The sequence below is a fragment of the Aythya ferina genome, assembly GCF_964211825.1.
Source record: "Aythya ferina genome assembly, chromosome: 4".
Taxonomy (NCBI): Eukaryota; Metazoa; Chordata; class Aves; order Anseriformes; family Anatidae; genus Aythya; species Aythya ferina.
In genome coordinates this window covers 47,773,981-47,798,535 of record NC_140300.1, presented here as the reverse complement: position 1 = coordinate 47,798,535, position 24,555 = coordinate 47,773,981, and the positions used below count along the sequence as shown (strand labels likewise).

The 24,555-nt window shown below is 37.8% G+C and overlaps 1 protein-coding gene across 9 annotated transcripts in view; it reads right to left on the bottom strand.

The window, feature by feature from the left end:
* Nucleotides 1-4,449: 4,449 nt before the first annotated feature.
* Nucleotides 4,450-24,555, bottom strand: part of RAPGEF2 (Rap guanine nucleotide exchange factor 2) — a 180,990-nt gene continuing 160,884 nt past the window's right edge. For 5 of the 9 annotated variants that reach the window (XM_084517690.1, XM_084517695.1, XM_084517691.1 and 2 more), the window contains 12 exons: nucleotides 22,616-22,856; nucleotides 21,966-22,349; nucleotides 20,124-20,335; nucleotides 19,910-20,033; nucleotides 19,117-19,140; nucleotides 17,872-18,095; nucleotides 16,799-16,981; nucleotides 15,302-15,454; nucleotides 12,676-12,901; nucleotides 10,656-11,215; nucleotides 7,810-8,115; nucleotides 4,450-5,222 (listed from right to left, as the gene is read on the bottom strand). In XM_084517690.1, the coding sequence (XP_084373816.1) occupies nucleotides 5,176-5,222; nucleotides 7,810-8,115; nucleotides 10,656-11,215; nucleotides 12,676-12,901; nucleotides 15,302-15,454; nucleotides 16,799-16,981; nucleotides 17,872-18,095; nucleotides 19,117-19,140; nucleotides 19,910-20,033; nucleotides 20,124-20,335; nucleotides 21,966-22,349; nucleotides 22,616-22,856 (2,684 nt within the window). In that variant the 3' untranslated portion in view covers nucleotides 4,450-5,175. Of the gene's footprint in view, nucleotides 6,565-7,809; nucleotides 8,116-10,655; nucleotides 11,216-12,675; nucleotides 12,902-15,301; nucleotides 15,455-16,798; nucleotides 16,982-17,871; nucleotides 18,096-19,116; nucleotides 19,141-19,909; nucleotides 20,034-20,123; nucleotides 20,336-21,965; nucleotides 22,350-22,615; nucleotides 22,857-24,555 lie in introns of all 9 variants that reach the window. The other 4 variants (XM_084517692.1, XM_084517694.1, XM_084517698.1 and 1 more) reach the window with 2 other exon arrangements.

The window sequence follows — 24,555 nt, the reverse complement described above, 5'->3', positions numbered from 1 at the left end:
ACCACTTGTGGTACCAGTGTGAGAGAAGAGACCCCCCTTGCCTGATCCCCCCCAGCCCAGCAAATGCTGCAGTACCTGCAATGAGGGAACTGTAGTCCTGTACAAGTCTGGAACAGCACGAGTTCTCCAACACTAATTTGGAAGGAAATATGCTTTTCTAGAGATTATGGATATTGGTCAAACATGATTAAAAGCAGCAGAAATAAATATATCTATACTTTTTTTTATTTTTTAAGAGTCAGACTAGATCCTTTTAATTACACACCAGAGCTTTCTACATTTTAAGATCCCTGCTTGGGCTGGAGAAGCCGGGCCAGAACCATACCACCCCCAGGCTTCCCCTCCCTAGCTCCCTCCATGGGTCCCAAGCTTGTTGTTTCTGGTAGTCTTCAGTGAGTCGAAGCAGTTCTACATTCATCAGGTCGTAACTACTGCAAGTACAAAGCAACTACAATGCTTTGGTTATCTATAGGGTGCTGAACAAACCAGCTTTGGGGAAACAATTGGGAAAAGGGCTATGTACACACAGACAAAGAAACAAAGCCTGAACTTGCCCTGCCTGGGTGCGCTCCATTCAAGCTTTCTGAGCACCAAAGTGCTGCCTCCGTCCATTGTTTCTGAGGCCTGCACACAGGCCCCATTTGGGAAGGAAGGAAATGGGTGGTACAGTGTTCTGCAAGGAAGCACAGAGAAACTGGGAGCAGGCAGCTAATAAAGCAACAGGAAGAGGTCAACAAGGCAGGAGAACTGCATCTGAAGAACAACAAAAGAGGCAGGCGGAGGAGGAAAAGCACATTTGTGCTGGGAAGAGGAGAAGCAGCCAAAGATACCCAGCCTTAGTCAACAAAACACTTAAAAAGAGCAGTTTGGGACATGTACAGTAAAAAACTAAAAATGCACCAGATTCAGAAAGGCTTTTCCACTCCCCTACCTGTCCTACTGATGCTTAGCTAATTCTGATGAGAAAGCAAGAACAGAGGACAAGAGGTACTCTGGTTGAAGAACACTTGAGGCATTTGTAGAGGTGCACTTATGCTCTTGACCTTTTGACTAGGAGGCTGCAGAAGAGCCTTCCCCCTTCAGAAAAGCAGCACCAGAGGCGTGCTCATCCCAACATCAAACATGTCTTGGGGGATTACACAAGGGTTCCCTTCATTATTGAATCAGAACACCCCTTCCTAGTTGTACATTGATTTTGAAAAGCAGGCCGAAGGATTGAAAATTTGCTTTATATCAATGCAATTCCCTACATTTCACTTGGGTACAGACCACAGACAAGAAGGAAGCAACGCCAAACTGGTGTCACGCAAACTACCTCCTCTTAGACAAAGCCACAGCTCAGAAGATCTTGTTTACTATACAAAACTCAATAGAAACCAGTAAAAACAAAACAAAACAAAACAAAACACCCTCATATTCCTCCAGTGATGAGATAAGCCTCAAAAAAGATTGAGCACAACACCTAAGGCAATTTATCTGTGCCACAGCTACTGACCCTGGGGCAAGTAATGATTTTTATTATTTTTATTTTTTTATTTTTTTTCCCCCCTCAAACTGTATCAGTTTAGATTATGCAGTTTGAGGTTGCCAATAGTTGAATGCCATCAAGATTTATAGCTTCCTGGCTTGTTCCTGTAATATAATAGTGTCAGTTTAGAAATTTAAATACTAGCTGATATTCTCGTACCTAGGGCATACCTACTTATTCCGGGATAGTTGCTGTATATGAACACACAAAGCTTTAAAGATTTTCATATCCTAGTAAAAGCTAGAAGCTTTCATTTATCACATTTTCAATGGAAAACAAAGTAATTGACTTCCATTTCACATCAGTAATAAACCTACTTTCACTCTCAGCCTTCTCTCAAAGGATGCCTTTTTCACATGCAAGACTGTAAGAACTTACTCAAAGGATGACCTAAGGATAGGTGGCCAAAATACACTGATCATCTCAGATGGCTGCTTTCTCCTGAGTGGCTCAATTTTAAGAGTATTTTTAACAATATTCATATTTTCCACAGTAGATCTGTGTCATTTAATGGATGCTAAAGTGGCTGGTGGTACTACACAAGCTTTGTCCGCAGAAGTCTTCTTGAGGTTTCATCATGTATCAGGTAATACAGAAGTATCAAATACTTGTAATTACTTGCATTTCCCAGAGCTGATTTTATCTCAAGTATTGTACAGTCCATGAGACAGGAAGTCTTGAACTTGCTTCATTTCCCACCTCTTTTGAAGCAAACAAAGCGTTATCATTTTTTAAAATGCATTATTATTAAATAGAAAGCGCTCTGTACTTTAGGTGTACCCAGTACTTTAGGCCCAGATTTATAAAAATAAAGCGATCATACTTCAGGTGCCTACGGTTAGTCCAGTGAAGAAGTACATGTAATACCTCAGCTTTCGTGACATTTACAGCTGACTCCAGTGTTTAATGTACAGCATAAAGATGTAGCCTTTACCTCAACAAGTTTCAGTTAAAAGTTATAAAAAGGTACAGATACTGAATGACACTTCTGCAGACAGAACATTTTTCTCAGATTTGGGTCTTTTGCAATTTCTTAATATAATACCAAGTCCTAGCCATCAGTGGTACACTTTTCCACATCTTCCTGCATCCACACAGTCAAGTACAAAATTCAGAGTGAATGCTCTTGAACAACTATAAAATCTATCTCATAAATCATACCTTCGCCTCTACTGAATTGGTTTCTGTGGTAAGCACTCTTCATCTCCCAGTCCACAGTGAATTAAGCCACGTGATTGGACGAGTGTTGAGGCTGTCTATACATAATGTGTTCTAAACACAGGATGAATTACAGTATTATGAAACAGTATGCATTACAGAAGGCAGGCATAAGCAGGAGGAGAGGGAATGCTGCCTAATTCAAAGTTACACAAAGTGCCCAGAAAAAAGTTGACACACGCAAACAGTTCACATACCTCAAAACTGATAAGAATTATTTCCCTAACAATGCACCTTTAGTATTACCAAAGGCAAAACTTGCAGATAAAACACGTGAAAATGTACTTTCTTTCTATTAATGTCATAACCAACAACATTTCTCTAGATCATTGAAATTTACCCAATAAGCATTAACCACAGAGTAGCTGAGATTACTTCCATCCATGCACACCACACAAAGCTAATACTCTGTAACTTCCCCTTACAGCATGAGAGATTCCAGTGATGAAAAGAGAATATTTGCACGAGTCCTATATCTCTCAATCCTTTTTAACTAGCTTATCATTGCTTTAAGTGTGGAACATTTCTAGAGTAATGTTATAAGCAATTAAAATCTATACAGAGGATATTTTTTACTATCTAAAAATGTATTTATTGTATATAAATCTTTTTTCCCCCCAATAAATTATTTTAAAACTTGGAAACAATGCCTGTCAAACATTTTAAAGTTAAGTGAGATATAGCTGATAAAGGCTTTAGCAGTGACATTTTAAACCAGTCTCCTATACTACTGAAAATAATAAAACAATCTAACATCTGAGAAAACAACAACAACAAAAACTACAGATTTAACATTGAATTGAGTTTAACATGAACTTTTATTACTGGGGAGACTACTGGGTGACCTTTATTACTTGAAATACCTTTTTTTCATCGTCCCCCTGTACTCAGCTCTGGTGAGGCCGCACCTCGAGTACTGTGTTCAGTTTTGGGCCCCTCGCTACAAGAAGGACATCGAGGTGCTTGAGCGGGTGCAGAGAAGGGCAACGAAGCTGGTGAGGGGCCTGGAGAACAAGTCCTACGAGGAGCGGCTGAGGGAGCTGGGCTTGTTCAGCCTGGAGAACAGGAGGCTCAGGGGCGACCTTATCGCTCTCTATAGGTACCTCAAGGGATGCTGTAGAGAGGTGGGGGTTGGCCTGTTCTCCCACGTGCCTGGTGACAGGACAAGGTGGAATGGGCTTAAGTTGAGCCAGGGGAGTTTTAGGTTAGATGTTAGGAAGAACTTCTTTACTGAAAGGGTTGTGAGGCATTGGAACAGGCTGCCCAGGGAAGTGGTGGAGTCACCATCCCTGGAAGTCTTTAAAAGATGTTTAGATGTAGAGCTTAGGGATATGGTTGAGTGGGGACTGCTAGCGTTAGGTCAGAGGTTGGACTCGATGATCTTGAGGTCTCTTCCAACCTAGAAATTCTGTGATTCTGTGATTCAGTAAAAACTGAAAGGGATCATTTTCCATACTTCTCCCTACCCACATTTTACAACATGCGTTCTTTACTTTCACACCATACAGAATGCCAAATCAACACGATCCTGCCTTTAAAACTGTTTACATGCTATGTGTACGTAGGGCCATTGCTCTAGGAACTCCTCCTTTCAGCTTCTCAAATGTTTCTGGTGGGGACACACAACGTATCACTCACTCTCATTCAGCAGTACACATACCAACAGCAGCGTAACTACATGAAGAAAAACTCCACACCAATAGTTTGCCCACATCACTTGGCAATGTCCCTTTAATATTAATACACAGAGAAGTAAAATTTTTTCATAAATTTGTTCAAGTATGTGGAACATGTAAAATGCATAAGAATCAATATGGACTTCATTAATGTTATATTTATTTATTTTCCAGCTTCATACAAACTGGATGTAGAAGCATAAACATAGTACATTTCTACCATTTTCAACAAAAATATAACCAATATGTACAATTATTGTATTAAAAATACAAAAGGGATACAGACTCCACCAATGTCTTTCTAAAAGACATACAGGTACAAGTAGTATCAAAAGTATGAGGAAATCACCAGTAAATTGTACATTCTGCACTTGACATCACAGAGCGAACTGAGATTAGCAGTCCTATGGTCTACAATTACTTAATGCTTATATAACATTTGTGCAACTTGTGATAGAGCTAGGATTCTGTATTTCTATATGCACATGAGGTCCATAGCCTTGAGAATAAAACTGGCAAATAATGCATATTACATGTAAAATTACAAATGCATAATTGACAATGTGATATATAAGCAAATAGACAAAAGCTATGATTACAGGAGAGAGAATTAAATAAAGCACTGACATTTGCTTGATACAGTGAAAAAACACTGCAATTTGATCTTTAAAAGTTGAAGCTATTTACGTTTATCTACTGATCAATATGATCAGCTGAGTTCAATGGAAAAAAAAATCCAAGACCAGCAGTTCCTCACATTTGAGTACTACTCGGATTGGCAGCCTTCACTTCTCCGGAGTCTGTGCAAAAACAACACAAAAATAGAGGGGAGGGTCATTTCAGTCATTATAGGGTTAATAGCAGCTGTGAGCAGGTGGTTGCTACACATTGGCCTTCTCTACACATGCAGTGTTCCACGAAGCCATTAACAGTTGTGACTACTTCTGCATTGCAAAGGCTGACATATCTAAACAGGTTATTTTTCTTTACTTAAAGGCTTGTTTATCCCCTAATGCCAAAGTCAAGGTGGAGGTTATTAAATCAGTATTAACAGCTGACAGGAGCTGTGACATCCCAGCTTGCCTTCACTGCAATGTTATCCAGTTAATTTCTCTTTCAATATAACTACTATATAGTAAAAAATAAAATAAAATAAAAATAATATATAACTTAAAGGTGGGGTTGCCGTCTGTCTCGTTAAAATGGGACGCTGTTTAGATCATGCCGTCCTGTATTCCACAAGGCACAGGTATGGGAGACACAGCGTCCTCTGGTCCTTCACTGGGTAGGTAGGTGCATGCACGCGGTGCTGCACTGACACTAGACCCGGCTGCTGGTGCCGTTCCTGCTAACAGGCACACATTTTGGAGGTCCCAGGGTGGGGCACGCTATGGGTGAAGCGAGATGGTTGGGAAAGGCCGTGTCCTGCAACCTCTGCCTTCCCTTCTGCCCTGCTCAGCCACGTGATAGCAATATCCTGTCCGGAAGCTCAGGCTGGCAACCCTACTTACAAGTACGAAATAATACTGTAGTTACTATGCAGACGCAGTATTTGATCTCAGAACACAAACATACAAAATTGTAACAAAGGCATTGTAAACAAGCAAATAAGCACTGCCTCCTTGAAGGATTTCAATGCATTTTCTCTTTGTAGGTTAAAGGCCAAATGTAAATCGACAACTAGCTCATCCCGTTATCCCAACGAGACTAAGTGCTAGGGTTGTGATTAAAATTGAAAAGGAAGATTTAAAAACCCTTCCAGGCATTGGGAAGTGCAGCCAGAGTTATCATCCTGATGTGATGATCTTGGAATTTGGAATGATACTGTGTGATGTGGCAGACAGCGACAGTGGTAGCTTGGAGATTGCTGCACTGTGCATTTCAAGCAACACAGTTTGAAAAGTGCCAGGGCGATTTCTTCACAGTATTTCACATGCAAGGGGAGGGGGGACAGAGGGGAGGGGCGGAGGAAGAAGCCCCATGCTGCTTTAAGGCAGGGAAGGAGGCAAACAGGTCCACCATCCTTTAACTATAGTTCCAAGGCTCCTATTCTAGGGACGTCTTCTTGTGCTCTCCTTTAAGGTGGCTCACTCTGGATCCAGAAAAGCCCCAAGTCTTACACAGCAGAGACTTGCTCATCTTCTGCAAACACAATAGGATAGGGGAAAATATCATTTAGTTCACGCAGAACAAGACTGCTACTGAATGAAACAACCTGTACTATGTTCACGTGCTTTCCATTCCTTTCATTTAGGTATATATGTAAAAACAAATCTAAATAACTTTACATTTCAGGTCTCATGAAAAGTACCTCTTTGAAATTCTGTTCTCAAAAAAAATAAGACAATCGCTCTGAGCTAGGCGCAGTTCCTCAGCCTGAGAACACAACAGCTACCCCTAGATATCTAACAGCTTCATAAAGCTGTTCTTACTTTTTTCCCTGGAAATATCTGCCAGAAGTTACTATTTTCTACTGATTTATTTAAATTAAGATTGCATAAAAATTGAGCACAGCCTTAGTTGTTACTGATAAAAAAGATTAAAATTCCCAAACTACCATGGGAATTCTTAAAGTTTGAGGTAGTTCTGTTAAAGCAGCCTCATCTTTTTCATCATGCTCAATTGCAGAGTTCATCCTGCACATAAAGATTTAGTATCTAAGCAGTTAGGGAGGGAAGGGGAAGGTTAGCCTTTCTACCATTAAGCAAAACGAAGCATCAAAGATTCGGACACGTCATTTGGGCACTACCCTGCCTAAATTGTGAGCATCTAGCTCTGAAGATGTAATCCAGCTACACTTGCACTCCACAGAAAAACAGAAAGATTATGTCTGCAGAGCCTTTGTACCGCCATAGCCAAGCTAAAGCATAAAGATACAAACACACTTTGGCAAGCGAGATAGCAAAATCATAGTGGGCTGGTTATGTGTAGCAATTGGTGTGGAATACCAAGTGTCCACAACTGTAAGAGTTTCAGCTAGTGTGCTGAGTGACCATCCATCTAAACCTGACCAAGGACAGTCTCTGGGGCAAGTATTTCTGTAGACCAGAATAAGTCTTTTGACTATTAAATGCACGGCTAGCGCCAAGCATTATGTATTTTTATGGCAACCAGGATTTTACCTGGAACATAGGCGCCTCCAGAGAAGTTGTCTAAGTCAACTGCTAGGCTGTCCAAGAAGATTCAGGTGGACCTACATTCCAAATTTTAAACGTTTTAGATGAACTCATTTTCACCCCTTCCAAAAGTAAACAAACAGCAAGGTTTGAAAGATGGAAGAGCTCGAATTATGGCAAGAATTTCTACTGTGTAATCTGCATTGTGTCTGTGAAAAGACTGAACATTTCTGCATGCAGCATATTCAAAATCTAACAATTAAAAATTTACCATCTTCCTCTGCAGAAAACCCTTGAGACTGATAGTGAGCAAGACGTGGATCTGACTCATTTGGTTTGTGCCACTGAGGTTTGTTCACAGGCCTGCTAGTTGAATGGCCATGCGACTGCTGCTGTTGAGCTGATGTCCCATGGGTCTCACATGTCCGTGCCACCATTCTAGACCTCTGAAGTGCTATGTTGTAATCTGGAGGCTTTCTGGTTGGATGGGAAACACCTTCTGCAAACTCAGCAATAGGTATTCCTACATAACCAGGAGGAGTTGGAGGTGGTTCCCGATACCGACCCTCTTTTCGTGCTGCAGAAAAAAAAAAGAAAAAAGAGCAAACATTAAGCAGTTTTCTTATTATCTCTTAAAATAAAGAAAAATAAACAGTGAGAATTAAACAGCAGCAAACTCAAGTTCCCAGAAAAAAAAATCTGTAAGAAGGATAAAAGTCAAATACTCTACAATAGATAATGAGATCTTGAGAAGTAAACCACACAAGAAAGCATAGAATATACAACATACACAGGATATAGATATCCTTCCAGTATTAGTTCAATAAAATTCACCAAATTACAAGAGGAGTTTGTTTAAACTTGGTAGCTGAAGCTGTCCCACCAATTACATCAAATGATCACAGAGACCAGTGATGTAAACAACTCCAGGAGTCCACACAAGTGGCAGCCATCAGGAACACAGGCAGCTCCCCAAATGCACTACTATATTGATCCTGAAGATTGGCTTTGTCCCTAAATGTCTTGTTTTTAGCATCTTGCAGGGAAGGAAAAAAAAAAAAAAAAAAGGGACAAGGACCTGACATTATTTTATCATAAAAATCTTCCTAAATGAGACATAAGCTACATTTTCAAGAGATAACAGAAATGGATGTCCTTCTCATGCTTTCACTGTCCACTGTTCATATGGTTGTAATCTCTGCAAAATTAAACCATCAGAGCATTCCCATAAGAACAATGATTGTATTACATTTTGCACAGGAGAAGAGGAGACCATCAATTAGCGTGCGGATCTCACTGGGGCTTAAGTTTACCTGAATAAGACTTAACTCTGGACATGCTTAGAAGTTCACTCTTGCAAAGAATTTCAAGGGAAGAAAGAGAGGTTAAGAATTTTAAACACCTTTAGGAACAGAGCAGATAGACATTGCTTTTTATGACTCTGTATTTTGGAATTACATATTTAAACTAATTAATTTGGACTTTAATTCTTAACACTTTTAGAGGGTCTAGCTCTTTAACTTAACTTAACTTCCATTACAAAGGCAAACACTGCAGAAAAAAACCTCTAGCACAGCAAATTCACTTTCCCTGGCTTGTCACATCCTATATTCTTGCACAACTGATGAGGACAATATCACCCTGCATTATGCAGTATGAAATTGACTGAACAGGCACTACAAACTTAAAACTGACTGGTGCTATCGGGCTGGTGGGATTTTACAGATAAATGCCTTGCAATTAGCAAAAACAAATGGACATCCAAATGGAATCCAAATATATTTCTTGGACAAATTCTTTTAACCAAGCAGAGTAACATGAAAAAATTCTGAGAAATTTTATTCAAAGGGATTTCTGAAAAATAATTTTGATACAGCAGAAATTCTGTAGGAAAAAAAAACATCTGTTGAAGTATAGCAAGAGATCAGTGATACCCAGAGCAACATTTGCAAGATAGTGAATAGTACTGAAGTGCATGGAAGCATGCAGCTGCCATTTTCAGATCACTTTCACATTCTCTGAAGTCTAAAAATGTACTGCTAAGCACTGCCTCAAGAGGCAAATTTGGAAGCATGCTTGTTCCACATTCTGGTGGAAACCAAGTGCATCAAAGAGTAAAATTAGAGACTGGCACAAATCAGAACCTCAAGTACTGAACTGAAGAGCTTCCTTCTCTTCATAGTTCAGGGATTCAGATCTGCACCCAAGCTTTGAGGCAATGGGCCATTGCTAAGCAATATACTTTGGCTGAAAATGGAAAAGCAGTTTATCACAATGGTCTCAGCGTGACCTTAATCTGGCAGACTTTTTCATCTGTGTCGTGGTAAAATGGCTTTTAGATCGTTCTTCGTATTAAGGTGAGGAAAGGCACCCACAGCAAAGAGGAAGGAAAGGAATGAAAAAGAAAAAAAAAAAAAAAAACAAACAAACCCTGCAGAGGTCTCAGATGGCCCAAGGATATCTGAGATGTGTAGAAGGAACAATATGAGAAAAATGTGAAACTTTGCCAAAGCCCCCTTTATATTAATTTATACCTTATCTGATCTTTACTTTGTTGAATGACTATAAATGCATTTCAGCTCTAATTTCTTCAGAACCTCTTAAGTTTCATCAGCCTAAAGAAACATCTCAGCTGGTATTTAAGCACAAAGTGACCCCGTTTTCAGAAGTAAGGAACATTCAGAAGTCAGGAATCATCAGACAAGTCATACAAATGTATAAAGGAAAACACTTCTAAAAATATAAATCAGGCCACATTTATAGATACCTAAATATAGAATACAGAGCCTTACTGCAAAGCGTAATTCTCATTTCAGAACAGACACCTAAATATATCAACTTTCTCAAAACACTGTCCAGCAGCTGAGCTAGTTTTTTTGATGTATGGCAGGCTCTTTTGAAACACAAAAGAGCTGCAAAAACTGAGAATTAACAATAAGTGATATTTTCTCCAGCAATAAAAGCACAGTTAAAGGGCAAAATTTGAGAGAAACTACAAAATGTTTAGTTTTGCTTTACAGTCACACCAGACAATAGAAAAATAGTTTTAGAACAATAGAAACAAGTACTGTAGGCAAATGAATTAAAGTAATTCATGGCAAACAAAAATGAACTTACCAATAAGCCCCTTTGTACTGCTTGATGATGCCGGTATGTGTGTGGGCATGGGAGTTGGTTTTGACTCCTCTGCTGGTACAGACGTTATGCTACTGGTTTCAGCTTCAATGGAAACATCCTTCCCACCCCTCCGCTTTATGGTACCTGTGTCACCTTCTGAGTCCTCTCCCCAGTAGCCTGTCGAGGATGCCCAGCTTGCTCTGGACTGTGCTTGATCAAGGCCCTCCCTACCTTGACTTTGCCTGCCATACTTTGTGCCATGATCGGGGAACATCAGTTGGTCCATATGACTGCCTGAGGCCCAGAGTCCTGCCCCATCGCCTGAATTATCAAAATGAGCATGTCCAAAAGGCAGCGTCTCCCAGCTTCTCTGGTGCTGTATTGTTTGTATGTTGTCATGAGAACCACTAGAGCAAGAAGTCCAGCTACCACGGCCACTGTCAGCTGCATCGAGCGAAGCTCTGTCCCCCTGATCCTGTGACAGTTCTTCTGTACTAGGAGAAGACAGCACAGTTGCTCCAGCATACAGGCCTCTGTTCTCTGGCAGTGGTGCAAAAGAGCTAGGTGTACATTGAAGAGAAAAAAATCCAGTGTTGAAAGTGAAGCTCACTTGCAAAACACAAAGAATCTGACAATCAACAAAAAAGCAAGCATATTGGAGGTTTTGATGCAATTTACATTCTATTTGCTTTAAAGACTAATTCAAAGCATAGAAAACTTTCCCTTCAAGCTCATCCTTAATAAAACCAAAAAGAAGAATTACTGGACAGCTATCCTGATGAAACTTCAGTGCTTCAGTGAAGCCATTTCAAAAGGTAAAATCTTAACTTTGCAGCAGCCCTTTAAAGGCAAGCAAACAGCACTGATAGATAGGTTCCTAGTGCTTTTCCAGACAAGCAAAGCAAAGGATCATAAGTCAGAAACTGAGCCTTAGCAGTAGGTGGCTGCAGTTCAGGTTTAGGCTTCTGCTTTTCACATCCTTTACTGCTTAGGAAACTCTGAATGCCAACTTTACAGTATTTCTTGCAAAGGAAATTTATTTTAGCATTAGTTTTGGAAACATGTTACTTCCTAGAACAAGTATGCTCTCCGTAGCCTTTCAGTGATGGAGTAAGCCTGACACTACTAACTTGCACAGCAGCTGCAAAACTGACGAAGTGTCAGCTTTGTTTAGCAGCGATCAGGGCTTCTGGGATTTGTGGTTCCAGGGCAGCTTGCAACACAGACTGGGATCCTGGTCTTCCAAATATTTAAGACCTCTGATTAAAGAGCTTGCATAGCCTGGGATTCCCAGAGCTGAAGTATGCCCGTTTTGGAACAGGCCTGCCTTCCACAGACCCCACAGGACTAAAAGCCCCGAAACCATTCAGAGAACTGAAGCTTCCAAATAACAGCTCAGAAAAACAACTGGTGACTAAACCAGAGCCAGAGCTCCAATTATTTTCAGACCAAGACTTACACACAGAGATTCAGAGAACTCCTCACAGCACTAGCTTACCCACCATTACAGAAGTTAATTACCTAGAAAACCAGCAGCCTAGTGTGAATTTTAGCTTCCAATTATTGTTGACTAGTAGAGAGATTTAGGGTAAAATGTTTGAGTTAGAAAATCTGCACTTTTCTATAAAACAGACTTGCTATTACTAACTATTTCTCTTCTCAGCTTGGGCCCTGAATAATTGTATCAATAATTTGTCATCTAATTCAGGTAATTCTTCACCTAAAAAAAAAAACAGATTAGAATACCAGTCTGCCACAAAGAGAAGACAGTCTGCAGCAATACTAAATGCTCAGATAAGGTCTACTGCAAGTTAGGTCTTACTGCTGTAGACCTCATAATAGGCTCAGGAGGGCAAAACATTTTCTTGTCAGAAAATATAGCATTATCAAAAGATTCAGCATTTAAATAGCAGGATTTAAGAGCAGGTTAGAAAAGAATATTTGAGAGAGACATATAGACAAAAACATGCCACGCACACACTATATGCAAGTATAATGAAAGTAAGAATAAAGTTCGTACCCTAAGCTGTATTGATCTGGTTCAATCATGATCCTTCTATCAATCCTTCCCACACCAAGATTTGTCTCCACAATGCTGACAGAATGCCTTTGTCTCCTCTCATCATGCAGGGAGACTGGCATGGAGTCAAAAGAGGAATTGCTGACAATACTGGATCTAGAAGAAATTTCGCTGTGACCAGAATCTGAAAAGTTATCCACTGTGCCACTGGGAGCCAAAGTATAGCCTGCAAAGGGAACATGACGTTAATCAGACTCTTAGAAGCCTGCTCAGCTATCCCCAGGCAGCTGGCAATATTTACTACAGTAGCAGTAGTAAATCAGATGTATGATAACATTTTATTTACAGAAGCAGCACTGCAAGAGACAAAAAAACAAGCAGCCTAACTTTATAACATTGTATGCTCTATTTCTTAACAAGAGGTTTAAGACTGTGGAAATAGGAATTACTCATTTAGAAACCAGCTGCTCACCTTCTACTCTCTACTTTTCTCCCCAAAAATATTTTCAAATGCATTACATTTGTGCTCCTACGTCATGAAATCTTACTTCTGATGAAAAAACAGCCTGTATTTAAACACTGCCACCAAGACTGGACCAGAAGAAGTTCACTGGACAATATTAACGCTTAAATGTAATCCAGAAGACTACATACATGTTCTCCAACACTACAATTCAGAGATGAACAACAGATATAACATGAAGCATAGATGCCTGGGCTGACTGCTTATTACATACCGTGGCTGAAGTATTGTTTCAATTAAATTTAAGAAAGTAATAATAATTCAGGGTTTTCAAGTTTTCTTTGCGGTACTTGGCTAACGAATAATATTCCAAAAGACAATAATCATGTATTAACAGAATTACACCATAATTTGGAGGTAGCATTAACACAACCAAACTGCAATAAAATCTGCAAACTATGGAATGTCACACGGGCAAATTCAGCTGTTTTTTTAGTGTTGGAAAAAATTGTGCTGAATGCTCTTAAAAGTTAAACATCATTAAGCAACACACATCTACAAGCAACTGCAGTTCTCAATTTTTGCTTTTAGTCTATACTGACTGTCAAGATGACTTCAAGTAATCTATCCCAATTCACACTCACTGAGAATACAGAATTACTGCTGCCAGATTTTCTGAAAGAACATTCCATTTTGTTCATGCCACCACCTAGCTAAGGATTTTTTTTTTATTTAAATTTAAAATCACCATTATGATTTTCTTTTTTTGAACAATAAAATATCTTCTCTCACTATGAGCCACAGACACAATCCCAATTCCTTTTTCAAGAAATGCACAAGGACTGACCAAAGTTATCTAAATTCATTCTTTGCTGATAAATCATTTGAGAGAAATCATGCTGAGACAAGGACTGAAGATGATAACCTAACTCTCCTCTACATAACATCCTCCTCCATCTGACCTTAGTAAAGATAACTTCAATAGAGACTCGGGATAGGTATTTATTTTTATTTTCTTCCCATATTAATCTCTCCCCTTTTTAGATCTCAGGTCTTATCCAATTGGACCTATCCCAGAGGTCTATGGTGACTTGTTAGTTGTTACTGCTCTCAATTCCAAGAAGAGAGAAGGAACTGGTTAAGTTCATTAGTCTGGAACCAGAGGGTCTCAGCTGACAAGTGCTACCACAAACTAGGTTAAGTAAAGGGTTTAACTATCCACTTGATAAGAAAGTGGTATACAAGGTTCCAATCCCTATCAACCCTGTGCAGTTTGTGAAAAGTTATTGCTACAGGAAAGTCTCCAAAACACTCATCTCTTTAGCAGTCTGAACTTCTATTATGGAGACTGAATCCCAATATATGTATTTTAACATAAAGTATTATATAACTTAAACGCAACGTTAATGATTTTCTGAAAAGAAAATAAACTAGAAGTTGTCTGCAATACAGCTAGGCTATGATACTTCCCAACTGACTTTTGCTTAAACAAAAAAAAATCTGTTTCTTCGATTTACTATCAGAACAAGCAAAATGAAATAGCAAACAGGCGAAAACAAAACAAAACAAAACAAAACAAAAAAAAACCTTTTTGAACATCCTTAATTCATTTTGTAAATAATTTTGTGAAATCATTAAAACTGAACTCAGTCAAGAAAGTTCCAATGTGCAATACCATTCCTCAGGTACAAATACACATTGTTTGAATAATTAGTTATGCTGTTTGTAAAATGTTATTTATTAGTCATTCATATCCCAAATATCTGAAGCCTGCTTGTCATCCATAGGTTACACCCCATCTAGATGCATGACACAATAAATAATTCGTTTAATAGGTTAATGAACTCAATTAATGTTAGTATCTTGATACAGCGACTTGCATTTTACTGGCAGAAGACACTGATGATTGGAATATTTTTGTCAGAAGCAGCTGTAAAGTGACCTAATGCATCACCACCCTGTATCAGTTCAGGCTTTCTTTCCTGCTAACGGGTAGGACTTCCAGTTATTACACTGGTGTACTACCTCCTCCTCTCTTGCTAACCACATGTAACGTAAGTAGGAGCACTAGTAATTCATCCTGACCATAAAAATCCTCTCCCAGGAATTTCCAAAGTCTATAACCTTCAGGAAACAGAATGAGAAATGTTGCATGCCTAGTACCTTTCCTTGGAGAACTCTGGGGTGAGGTGGGAGGAGAAGACAGCTGTGAAGATGCACTTGATATTGTGTCTTCAGATTGTTTCTTGTGACGGTCCAGACTTCCTTCTTCAGATAATGAAAGAATTTTCTTTAAAGCTTGGGGGGAGTTAATGCCTTTAAGAATGAATGTAGGCAGATGTTAAGTCCAATATAAATACATCTTCCCATTTCACAATGCATTTATAGAGGGAACACCATATAGGAAAAAAACATTCTTTCCCCTCTCCTCCTCCCCCTTTGATTATTTGTGAGTTTTTGACACCAGTTTAAATGAAACAAATTTTAAGCCTACTCCTGCTCAAATATAGTGCTTTATTTTTGCATTTTAGTGAAGTCCGTGTTTCATTTTAGCCAACTAAAATAAATATTTTATGGCAGAAAACATAATCCAGAGTTGGTATTTCACAATGCAATGCTTATACGACCTACAAATCAGGAATACATATTGTAGTGGTTACTGGCAAACTTGAACTAAAATGGTGAGAACGCACAAGACCCTCAAATCTCACTGGTTAGTCAAGGTTTACATCGTACAATTTTTTCCATTCACAAAGCAGTCTAGAAGGGCAAAGAAAGCCAGAAAGATTAATAAGATTAGGCTTACAAAACAAGGCCATCCTGCAGTTGTCTTTCTCCCTTTAGAGAACTATTTCTGCACCAGCTTATTTTGGCAAACTAAAGAGTAACAACATCCTGAAGATGATGTATGATGTAAAGATCTAGGACATAAAGAATTGCTTTTTTGAGGCAACAACTATCTTTCTCTTCCCCTCCCTGGCATAGTCTTAAAAGTGAAGATGGAGCTTCTCTGACAGTTTTGCAAATTTTTGTGGTAGAGGTTATTTTAAAGCATTCCACAGATTTTGTCTTTGATCTGTTGGATCACAATATCAATAATTTACAGATCCTTCATCAGCATAACCCAGTCAGTTTTCAGAAACTTTGCCACCATGAGCAAAAATGCTTCAAAGTCCTTTTAACATTAAAATTTAACAGTAAAATCAAGAAGAACTAGATGAAGATTGAATTGTTTCTTGCCCATTTTGCTGCTTCTAATCTCTTCTCCAACAGTCTAAGCAGTGCACAAGTAAAATTAATACCAGGTATAAATCAGACTTCATTTATTGTTAAATCATGTAAGGGAAATGGAAGGGCTCATTATACTATTTATATTTATTAAAAGCTTTTAAAAGTCATTTAAGTGATATGTAGGAAGTTCTTAATGATTTACATGTTACATGTGTTAGAACACAGATTTGGAAGTTAAATCAGAAGGATTCTTTCCTAGCAGATTTCTTTCTTCCCATTTCCAGAGAAGAAATTTTTATATATACAACTGCATGAAACTGGCATAACTTGCAGGCACTACTACTAGAAATAAATGTCTGTATCTGATTTGATTAGAAGTACTTCCCTGACATGAACAAATCAAACCAAACACTTCTTTGTTTGACTTACCAAATGGTGGGAGGTCTTTAACGGGCACTTTCTTGCGAGAGGGATAAAGAGATACAGCAGGGACCTGCAATGCTTGGTTTACTTTATGTTGCTGCTGCTGCACTTTCTGCTGGATTCCTGCCCGGGGAGCCACCGGTGATGTTTCGGATTTTCCAGATCGCTTGTCCCCTGTATTCTTTGGCACTTCGCAAGAAATAGGAGAAAGCAAAGAATGACTATGAGCTACAAATATAGTGTGAGTTTCAACCCGAGAAGTGTAAAGCCCTCCAATTAATAATTAAAATGTGCTCATATACTGAATCAATGAATGTAGTAGGATATATCTTGAGAGAACCAAAGAGGAGGAAAAGAGGGGGAGATTTAACTCAATTTAAAATACGTACTTTATCAAAGATTGTACATATGTTAAAATATGTAACTTTCTCAAAATAAAACACTTATACAATGACTATTGATGTAGTTATCAAAAATGTGACCAGAAGTTAAGCTGAGCTATCATAGGGATGACAATTTGTTTAAGATAAGCATAATTTCTATTATAAAGTTAGGGTACATAATCACATTATAATTAGCTTTTTTTTTTTTTTTTTGCTAACCTGAAGCAAGGACATAAGATACAGTATTCCCTCAATTTAAGTACAACTGATTTCCAGCTGCCACCAGGTACAGTCCTCCATGATGTCTCTGAAATATCTAGACATGAAGCCATGCCCTTTCCCTTCTCAAATTCAAGTCATCTGGGATGACCAGCCCTATTCACACCAATAGCCCAAGTACATCAGAATGGTAGAGGAACACTTGGCTTCTCCACATCCTTCACATACACAAATCAAAAGAACTGTTGTGCACTGCAGCATCACATTATTCCAAAAATCTTGTCTCCTACATAAATGCTATTTTAATATATTGTTAATCCATAAGATAATTTCCTTAAGATTTAGTACTTGCCAATAATTAGACATCATTTTCAATGGTGATATTGTCTAGTTACCATTCCCAATGATTTCCTTGCAGGAGAAACAGAAGTATATTTAACAGCATCCTTACAACCCATACCAAATGTCAATGCTCACATGTGTTGGTGGCTGGCTCACACTGCAGAGAGAGAGTCTGGAGGCTCTCTTCATCCATTTCCAGATCCAAGTTTGAGAGATACTGCTTTACTTTCCGTGCCATCTGAGCATCTTCATACAGTTTTTTAGCATTAAGGAAAGAGCTGCGACGGACACGCTTTTTATGACCCCCCGTTTGTGCAACATCCAGCACAGCTGCATTTGTACTGCCCTGGCTGAGAGACCTGGAGTAAAGGAATGGGGGAGAAAGAAAGGAAAAGCATGACTTAGTCCAAACACAGTATCACTTAACAAACATGAAACATGCAATAGATTGCATGAATGTCAGTCTATGGTCAAAGCTCACATGCCTCATTCCAGTAAGTCAAACAGATAGAAGGATGAGGGTCAGGAAATCTTTTTACTTGGTGACAGGCACTATTTAAATTACATAAATATTTTAACCTGTTCTGCTCCAACTAGGCAGTATCACTTCACACACTGAGAAAAGCATTCAGGCTAGTTATCTCACGTAAGCCAGTTACTCAGAAGATTGGAGCATTAGGAAAAGCTCATGCAGCAAGGCAATGCTGACAGAAGACTGTAGCTGAGATTCATATTTAAATACATATAACAGAAGGAGTTTTGAAAGCTCCCTAAATACTTCTAAAATCAGACCACATACAAAACATGTAGCCGAGCTTTATGGAATAAAACTTCCTTGAAACTTCATACATTGAAATAGCTTTTTGGTAAATAAAACAATCAGCTGGTTCATGATGAAATAAAAGTCATGCACATTTTCGTGTATGTATATATATATGAAAGCTATGCATTGTTCCTGAATTGTTAAGTGTAAAAATGATGGCTACATTGTAGTGTGAAAAAAAGTTAGTTTAGCAGATTTGTGAGTTTTAACATTTGTACTTGTGCTAAGTGCTTATTAGGCATAATAAAGTCAACAGCAATTTTTCAGCTGTTGCAAACTTGCAATTCTATAATTTTCCTTTCAGTGAAAGTCATTTTCTTTGGCAATTGAAATTATAAATGTGGGGGGAGAATACCGTTTTTGTGTTTTAACCTCAAAAGCAAAAGCAATCCTGGCCTAAAACATATCATCAGTTAAAAAAAAAAAAAAAAAAAAAAAGTGGGTTAATGAAAGAAAAAATGTCAAAGCACCAGAAAATTAAAGATAGCAAGTAGGAAACAATGCAAATGATAAAGGAAGAAAATGATAAGGGCTGTGTGTTGTCTCCAACCACTTACCCCAAACTCCTCCACTTCTTCTTCCTGCAAGTGAGAGCCAGGAAGAGTAAAGCATGGGTTTAAGAGACAGAGAAAGATCATAAGCTCAGAAAGAAAAAGACCAGACCCAAGGACAAGCAGTTCTGGAAGCCCACAAACATTAAAAAGAGCCTTGACTTGGGCAGTCAGATATTATAAACTCTTCTAGTTCAAATTAAGAAAAAGAATATGCAATAAGCTGGTCTAACATCAAGCCAAAGATCATTCACTCCACATTTTCTAACAACACTAGCTTAAACTATTTCAGATATAGTCCCATTTCTATTTAATCAAAGCAATAAGGCTTTCACACATGGACATTTCAAACAGACTAATAGATGTGTTCAGGAGTGTCTTCCTCTCCCTCGCAGTGTCGGAAGCTATTATTATTATTATTATTTATATATATATAAAATAACTAGCAGCTAAGAAATAATATAAAACATTTATTTATATGTATGTATTCATAAACTCAGAATTCCATGATTTCTCCAATTTTAGAACTGGCTTTGATATATACAATACACAATCTTGGTAATTTGTTAACAAGAAAAAAAATCCTCATAGTAATCCAATTCAACATGAAAGAGGTAGAGGCCAACCATGAAAGTGAAAAACTTTCTGTGCATACGGAGCTCACTGAACAACTACCGAGGGTCTGCTGATAGGAAAATAATATTTTTCTTCCAAGTACACAGAGGGGCATTTGAAAAGCACCTTTTTCACCTAGCTTTCCCTCAGTTAAGAAAAGCTCTGCCTTAGACAACAAACTTACCTAGTTCTAAACATTAAAGCAGGATCCATGTTAACAGATGCCATACGACCAACATGGCGTATTTCCTTCGCAATCATCCTCAACTTCTCAAAGTTGACCAAACCCTCCACTTTTGAATCATTTCCTAGAATCAACAACAATTAAGAACATTGTTTATTATGTAGCAAAGTTGGTTCTCCTTAGCCAGTAAAAGATGATGTATTTCTGCTTTTACCTTCATGAAGGAATGTAAGGTCTTTTTTGATAACAGGAAACAAGGGAATAATAGGGGGCTGCAGGTTTTGGCTGTTAAGGACATTACGATATTTTGCCATATTCCTAGATGGATCAAACAAGTCCTGTAGATCTTGAAACAGTTTTTCATACTTGCTTGGAAGCTTTTCCCAAGTAGTTCGGAGCCTTGCAACTGGTGCCAAATTCAGGCCACTTGAAACAACAAAAAAAAAGTGCAAGAAGTTCAAGAGGAATGGAAAGAAAAAAAATAAATCCTAGAAAAGGCCATGTTAAATTTTGTATGGGAAAAATACCATCTATCCAGAATAGTACAGCACAGCAATATCAATAAAATAACAGAATTGAAAACTTCCTTTTGCCAGCATGTATTACAGAGCAATTAATTTCATTTTTATAAAGCTGGAAAAACTGAAGGTATCTGCATGATGTAATCAAAAGCAGATAAAAGTTACACTTGTACAAATTCTCCACAAGATTTAATTGCCTGCACTTATTCTAACTGCTTTGGAATAGCATCTGAATTGGATAACAATATCAAAATACAGAAGTACCTCAGATTGGCAGGAAAAAAAATCTACCTACATACTATTTAGATAGTGATAGCACAGCAACCCAACTTCTTGCTGCAATAATCCATCTGACTTTGTTGTATCTAGATCAAATTGTTATAACAGACTCTGTATATGAAGCTATTCTAAAGCTGTAGCTGCTACAAAAACGTTTTCCCCTCCCTTAATGACATCAGTAAAGGATGTATATTACACAGCGGCTAGCCTGTCTTGCTATTCATTTCTAACTATCAAGAAGCTTGCTATGTAGAACCTCTCCCTCATTCAAGTTCTTGCTAGTAGACAGGCTGCTTATTTGTTACTGACGCCTGCTGAAATAACTGAGCTAAATCTTTAGATTTTTATGTCTGGCAAATGCTGACTGATTATTAACACGCATCCTTGACTTCGGAGTTTGCCATGTTTAATTGGATAGCATTCAAGCCCAATGATCTTCAGAACAAGTGTCACAGTCAGTCTGTTGATTCAGTGTGGCATGGGCTTTTGCCAGACACTCATAAAATCATCACTGATAATGCAGCTTGCCCAAGCTTTTTCGCAGAAGGCAGTATTTACTTTTTTAGGTTTCTTTTTCCTGCATAACTTGGGAGACTCCAAAGGAAATAAGAATGTTTTACAAATGCGTAAAACCACAAACATTAGAATTTCCTGCTTTTTTTTTATTTTACTACAGTACTACTAAGAAAAATTTCTGTTTCAGATTTTAGTGCCTTTTTGGTTCTTATTAAAAGACCTTTATTTGCAGCTTATCATATAGCAATGTAATCTGTTATTGACTATTATCAGAGTTTCATCCAAGAAACTGCTGACACAAAGAAAACCACAGTTAACATATCATGTCTCAATGAATTCAAGGTACTGGGAACTATAAAATGAGCTTCCTTTTGGAAAATAACCCATTCATTTATGATAACATTATCATTCTTTTTCATATACCTGATTTTTTGGTCTTTGTTTTTAGGTAAGTTTAGCAGTTTCTCTACTGTCATGTTGACAGTGCCTCTAGCCTTGCCATCTTGAGCAATAAGTACACAAACAGTAGCATTACTAATAATATTTTAGCAAGCATTTCCACATCAAGTTCAGATTTCTGGAGAATACTTTCCTTATTGCATTGTCAAGTGCTGAGGTTGGCAGTATGAATTAGTTTACTCTGTTTAATACGTTTTTTAAAACATTTTTAATTACATTTTTTTTATTTATAAATAAAGCTTTGTTTTTTATTCAGAATTACAATTATTAAGGTGCAATACCTAATGATAGCAAACATCGAGTTGAAGTTCTTGCATTCTCTGCAGTGTAGTGCTATCTTAATGAAATGCTTGATGATTTTCATCCTTTTCAGCTGGTTGGTTTCTCTTAGAATCTCAGAAGCTACCCAGAATGTTTCTTGATTTATCACTTCTTCAAACTTCTTTAGATTAGTGCAACCTGTTTTTGATTTCAGTTTAAACAAGTCATCTATGTATTCTGTGGGTTCAATGTTACGGAATAGCTCAAAATTTCTCATGGAGAGCTGAGTAGCCACCTCAACAGTACTGAGCTGTAGTAGAGAAATTTGACTTTCTCTTAGTAACTCTTGAGCATCCTCATCTGAACAAAGAGTTTCTGTTTCCATGTTGTTCTTCAGGTAATACCTATAAAAACAAAATTCCAAACCAGACTTTATCGAATATACTCAAATACTAGTGAAAATTAATGACCAGTTGGCATCATAGAATAAATTGAATTTCAAGACACATAGATCTTAATTAGAAGCATAGGAGGCGATTTCTTGTAAAGAAACAGAATTTCAGTAATGAAATAATAAGAGCATTATTATTTATTAAAAATATTAATAGGAGCATTAATATAATTTAATAAACTGGCATAGTCAACTTTAGCTCACAGTGTCTAATCTCACCTGCCACTTAGCTGTATCCTGTCAGCAAGCTTGGATAACTGATCAGGAAGCCTCCGTTGTTTGATTACACCCTCAGGCGTGACAGAGACTTCACATAGTGAATATGCATCAGGGGTTGCAGTGAGAGCAAATTCCCTGATGGCCTGGATGACCACTTCTTTCGCTGTTGTGTCCTTACTGATCATGATGTAGCGACTTTGCTGATCTGCCTTGAAAACCCTCAGAACTTGATCTGGTAAGTCTGAAAAAACAATTACATACAAGGTATGCAATTCAGTAATGCAGAAAAAAATTAACGGTATAAGAACAAACAAAAATATTGGTCACATTGAATCAAATTATAAATTATTACTCTTTATTTCAGTATCACTGTTTCACCTCTCCCATTCTAATGGAATACTTTGTTGTTGTTGTTGTCTGCGTGTTGTTTTGTTGTTGTAGTTGTTTTTTGTTGTTTTGAAATGAAGGACTGGTTCTATAAGCTACCAGGATAAGAAGAAGAAATTAGGCTATCAATGGCCTATGAAAATATGTAAACATTTGCCAAGTATGGACAGATAAGCTAATATGCAGCCCAATTTTCACAGGTATTCAGTGCTGTTAAGTTTCATTCAAGCCTGAGAAAAATCAAGGACAATCACAACACTACCCTGTGCACTGACATATGATCAAATTAAGTGACAGGAGTGTCAGTCTTCCTAAGGATGCTTTTAAGACACTCAGCTACAAGTCTGACACTCAACTACAGTGCCATACACAAAGGGAAGACATACCCATAACAAATAGCTGGAAGACACGGGTGTAACAGCCAGCTGTATACATAAATAAGCTGCAGTAGCATTAATGCATCCAAGTACCTAACTAGCAAAATGGGCAATCCTTGATATGTTTAACGCATAATATTAAATGTAATGGATTCTTTACGTTCTTAATTACTAAAATATTGGCACAGAGAGCAAGTTTTTGGAGATAGAAAAATTTTCTAAATATTTGAGTTCCAAATACTGTTTCAAATGTTTGATGACAAACCCTAGAGTGAACACCTACAATGCAGCTGTTTTTAGGAAACCTAGAAAATTATCAGCCTAACAGCAAATGTTGTATTTGCTATCTCCATAATCTTGTTAATGGTTTGAAATCTAGATACATTATCAACTCAAGTTTTTTGATTATCATGGTATTATAAAGAGAAAACAAAGAGCTAAAATTGTGCTAAAATTGTGCTGCTGTCCTCCACTGGACTTCAGTTTATTTTTAAAACTTTTAACTGACAAGATAAAGTATTTCTATTTATTTTAATTTCTTCCCTTTATTATGAATAACCTTTTCTTGGTTTTGGCATAATATCTGGTCATCTCTCCTTTCTCTGATTAAAATTTATTTTTAAAGATCATAAAGGTCATATGAACAAAAAAATTAAAAAAAAATAGAAAGCCTCCTGAATCTACAGACAGAAGTGATAATTATTTTTAAAGATACTGAAAAAATAACAGCTGCTAGATGAAAACATTCACGTTGATACAAGCATAATCTTATTTGACAGCTTATGAGACCTGAATGTGCATAACATGTGCGGTAACATATTTAAGTTACTACAAAAAAATCTATTCAGGAACAGAAATCTTGTGACAAAAGAAGCAAAAATGTCATCCCTCTACTGCTCCATGTCTTCAACATCATCATTTGGAAAGCAGTAAGACAAATCTCTCTCACGTGACTTGGCTTACATGCCACAAGGGCCACTTAGGCTTAAACATTTCAGTTTACGAATTACATTATGCCTATAATTTTTCAGCTCACATGAGTATGTTTGCAACTTGAGAAGCACTAACATTCAAGCACATTAAAACTGTGTGGAGTGATTATATTATAATTTACACACAACATGCATCAGTGTAGACCAATGTTTAACCATTTCCAAGTACTTGAGTCAAATCTGT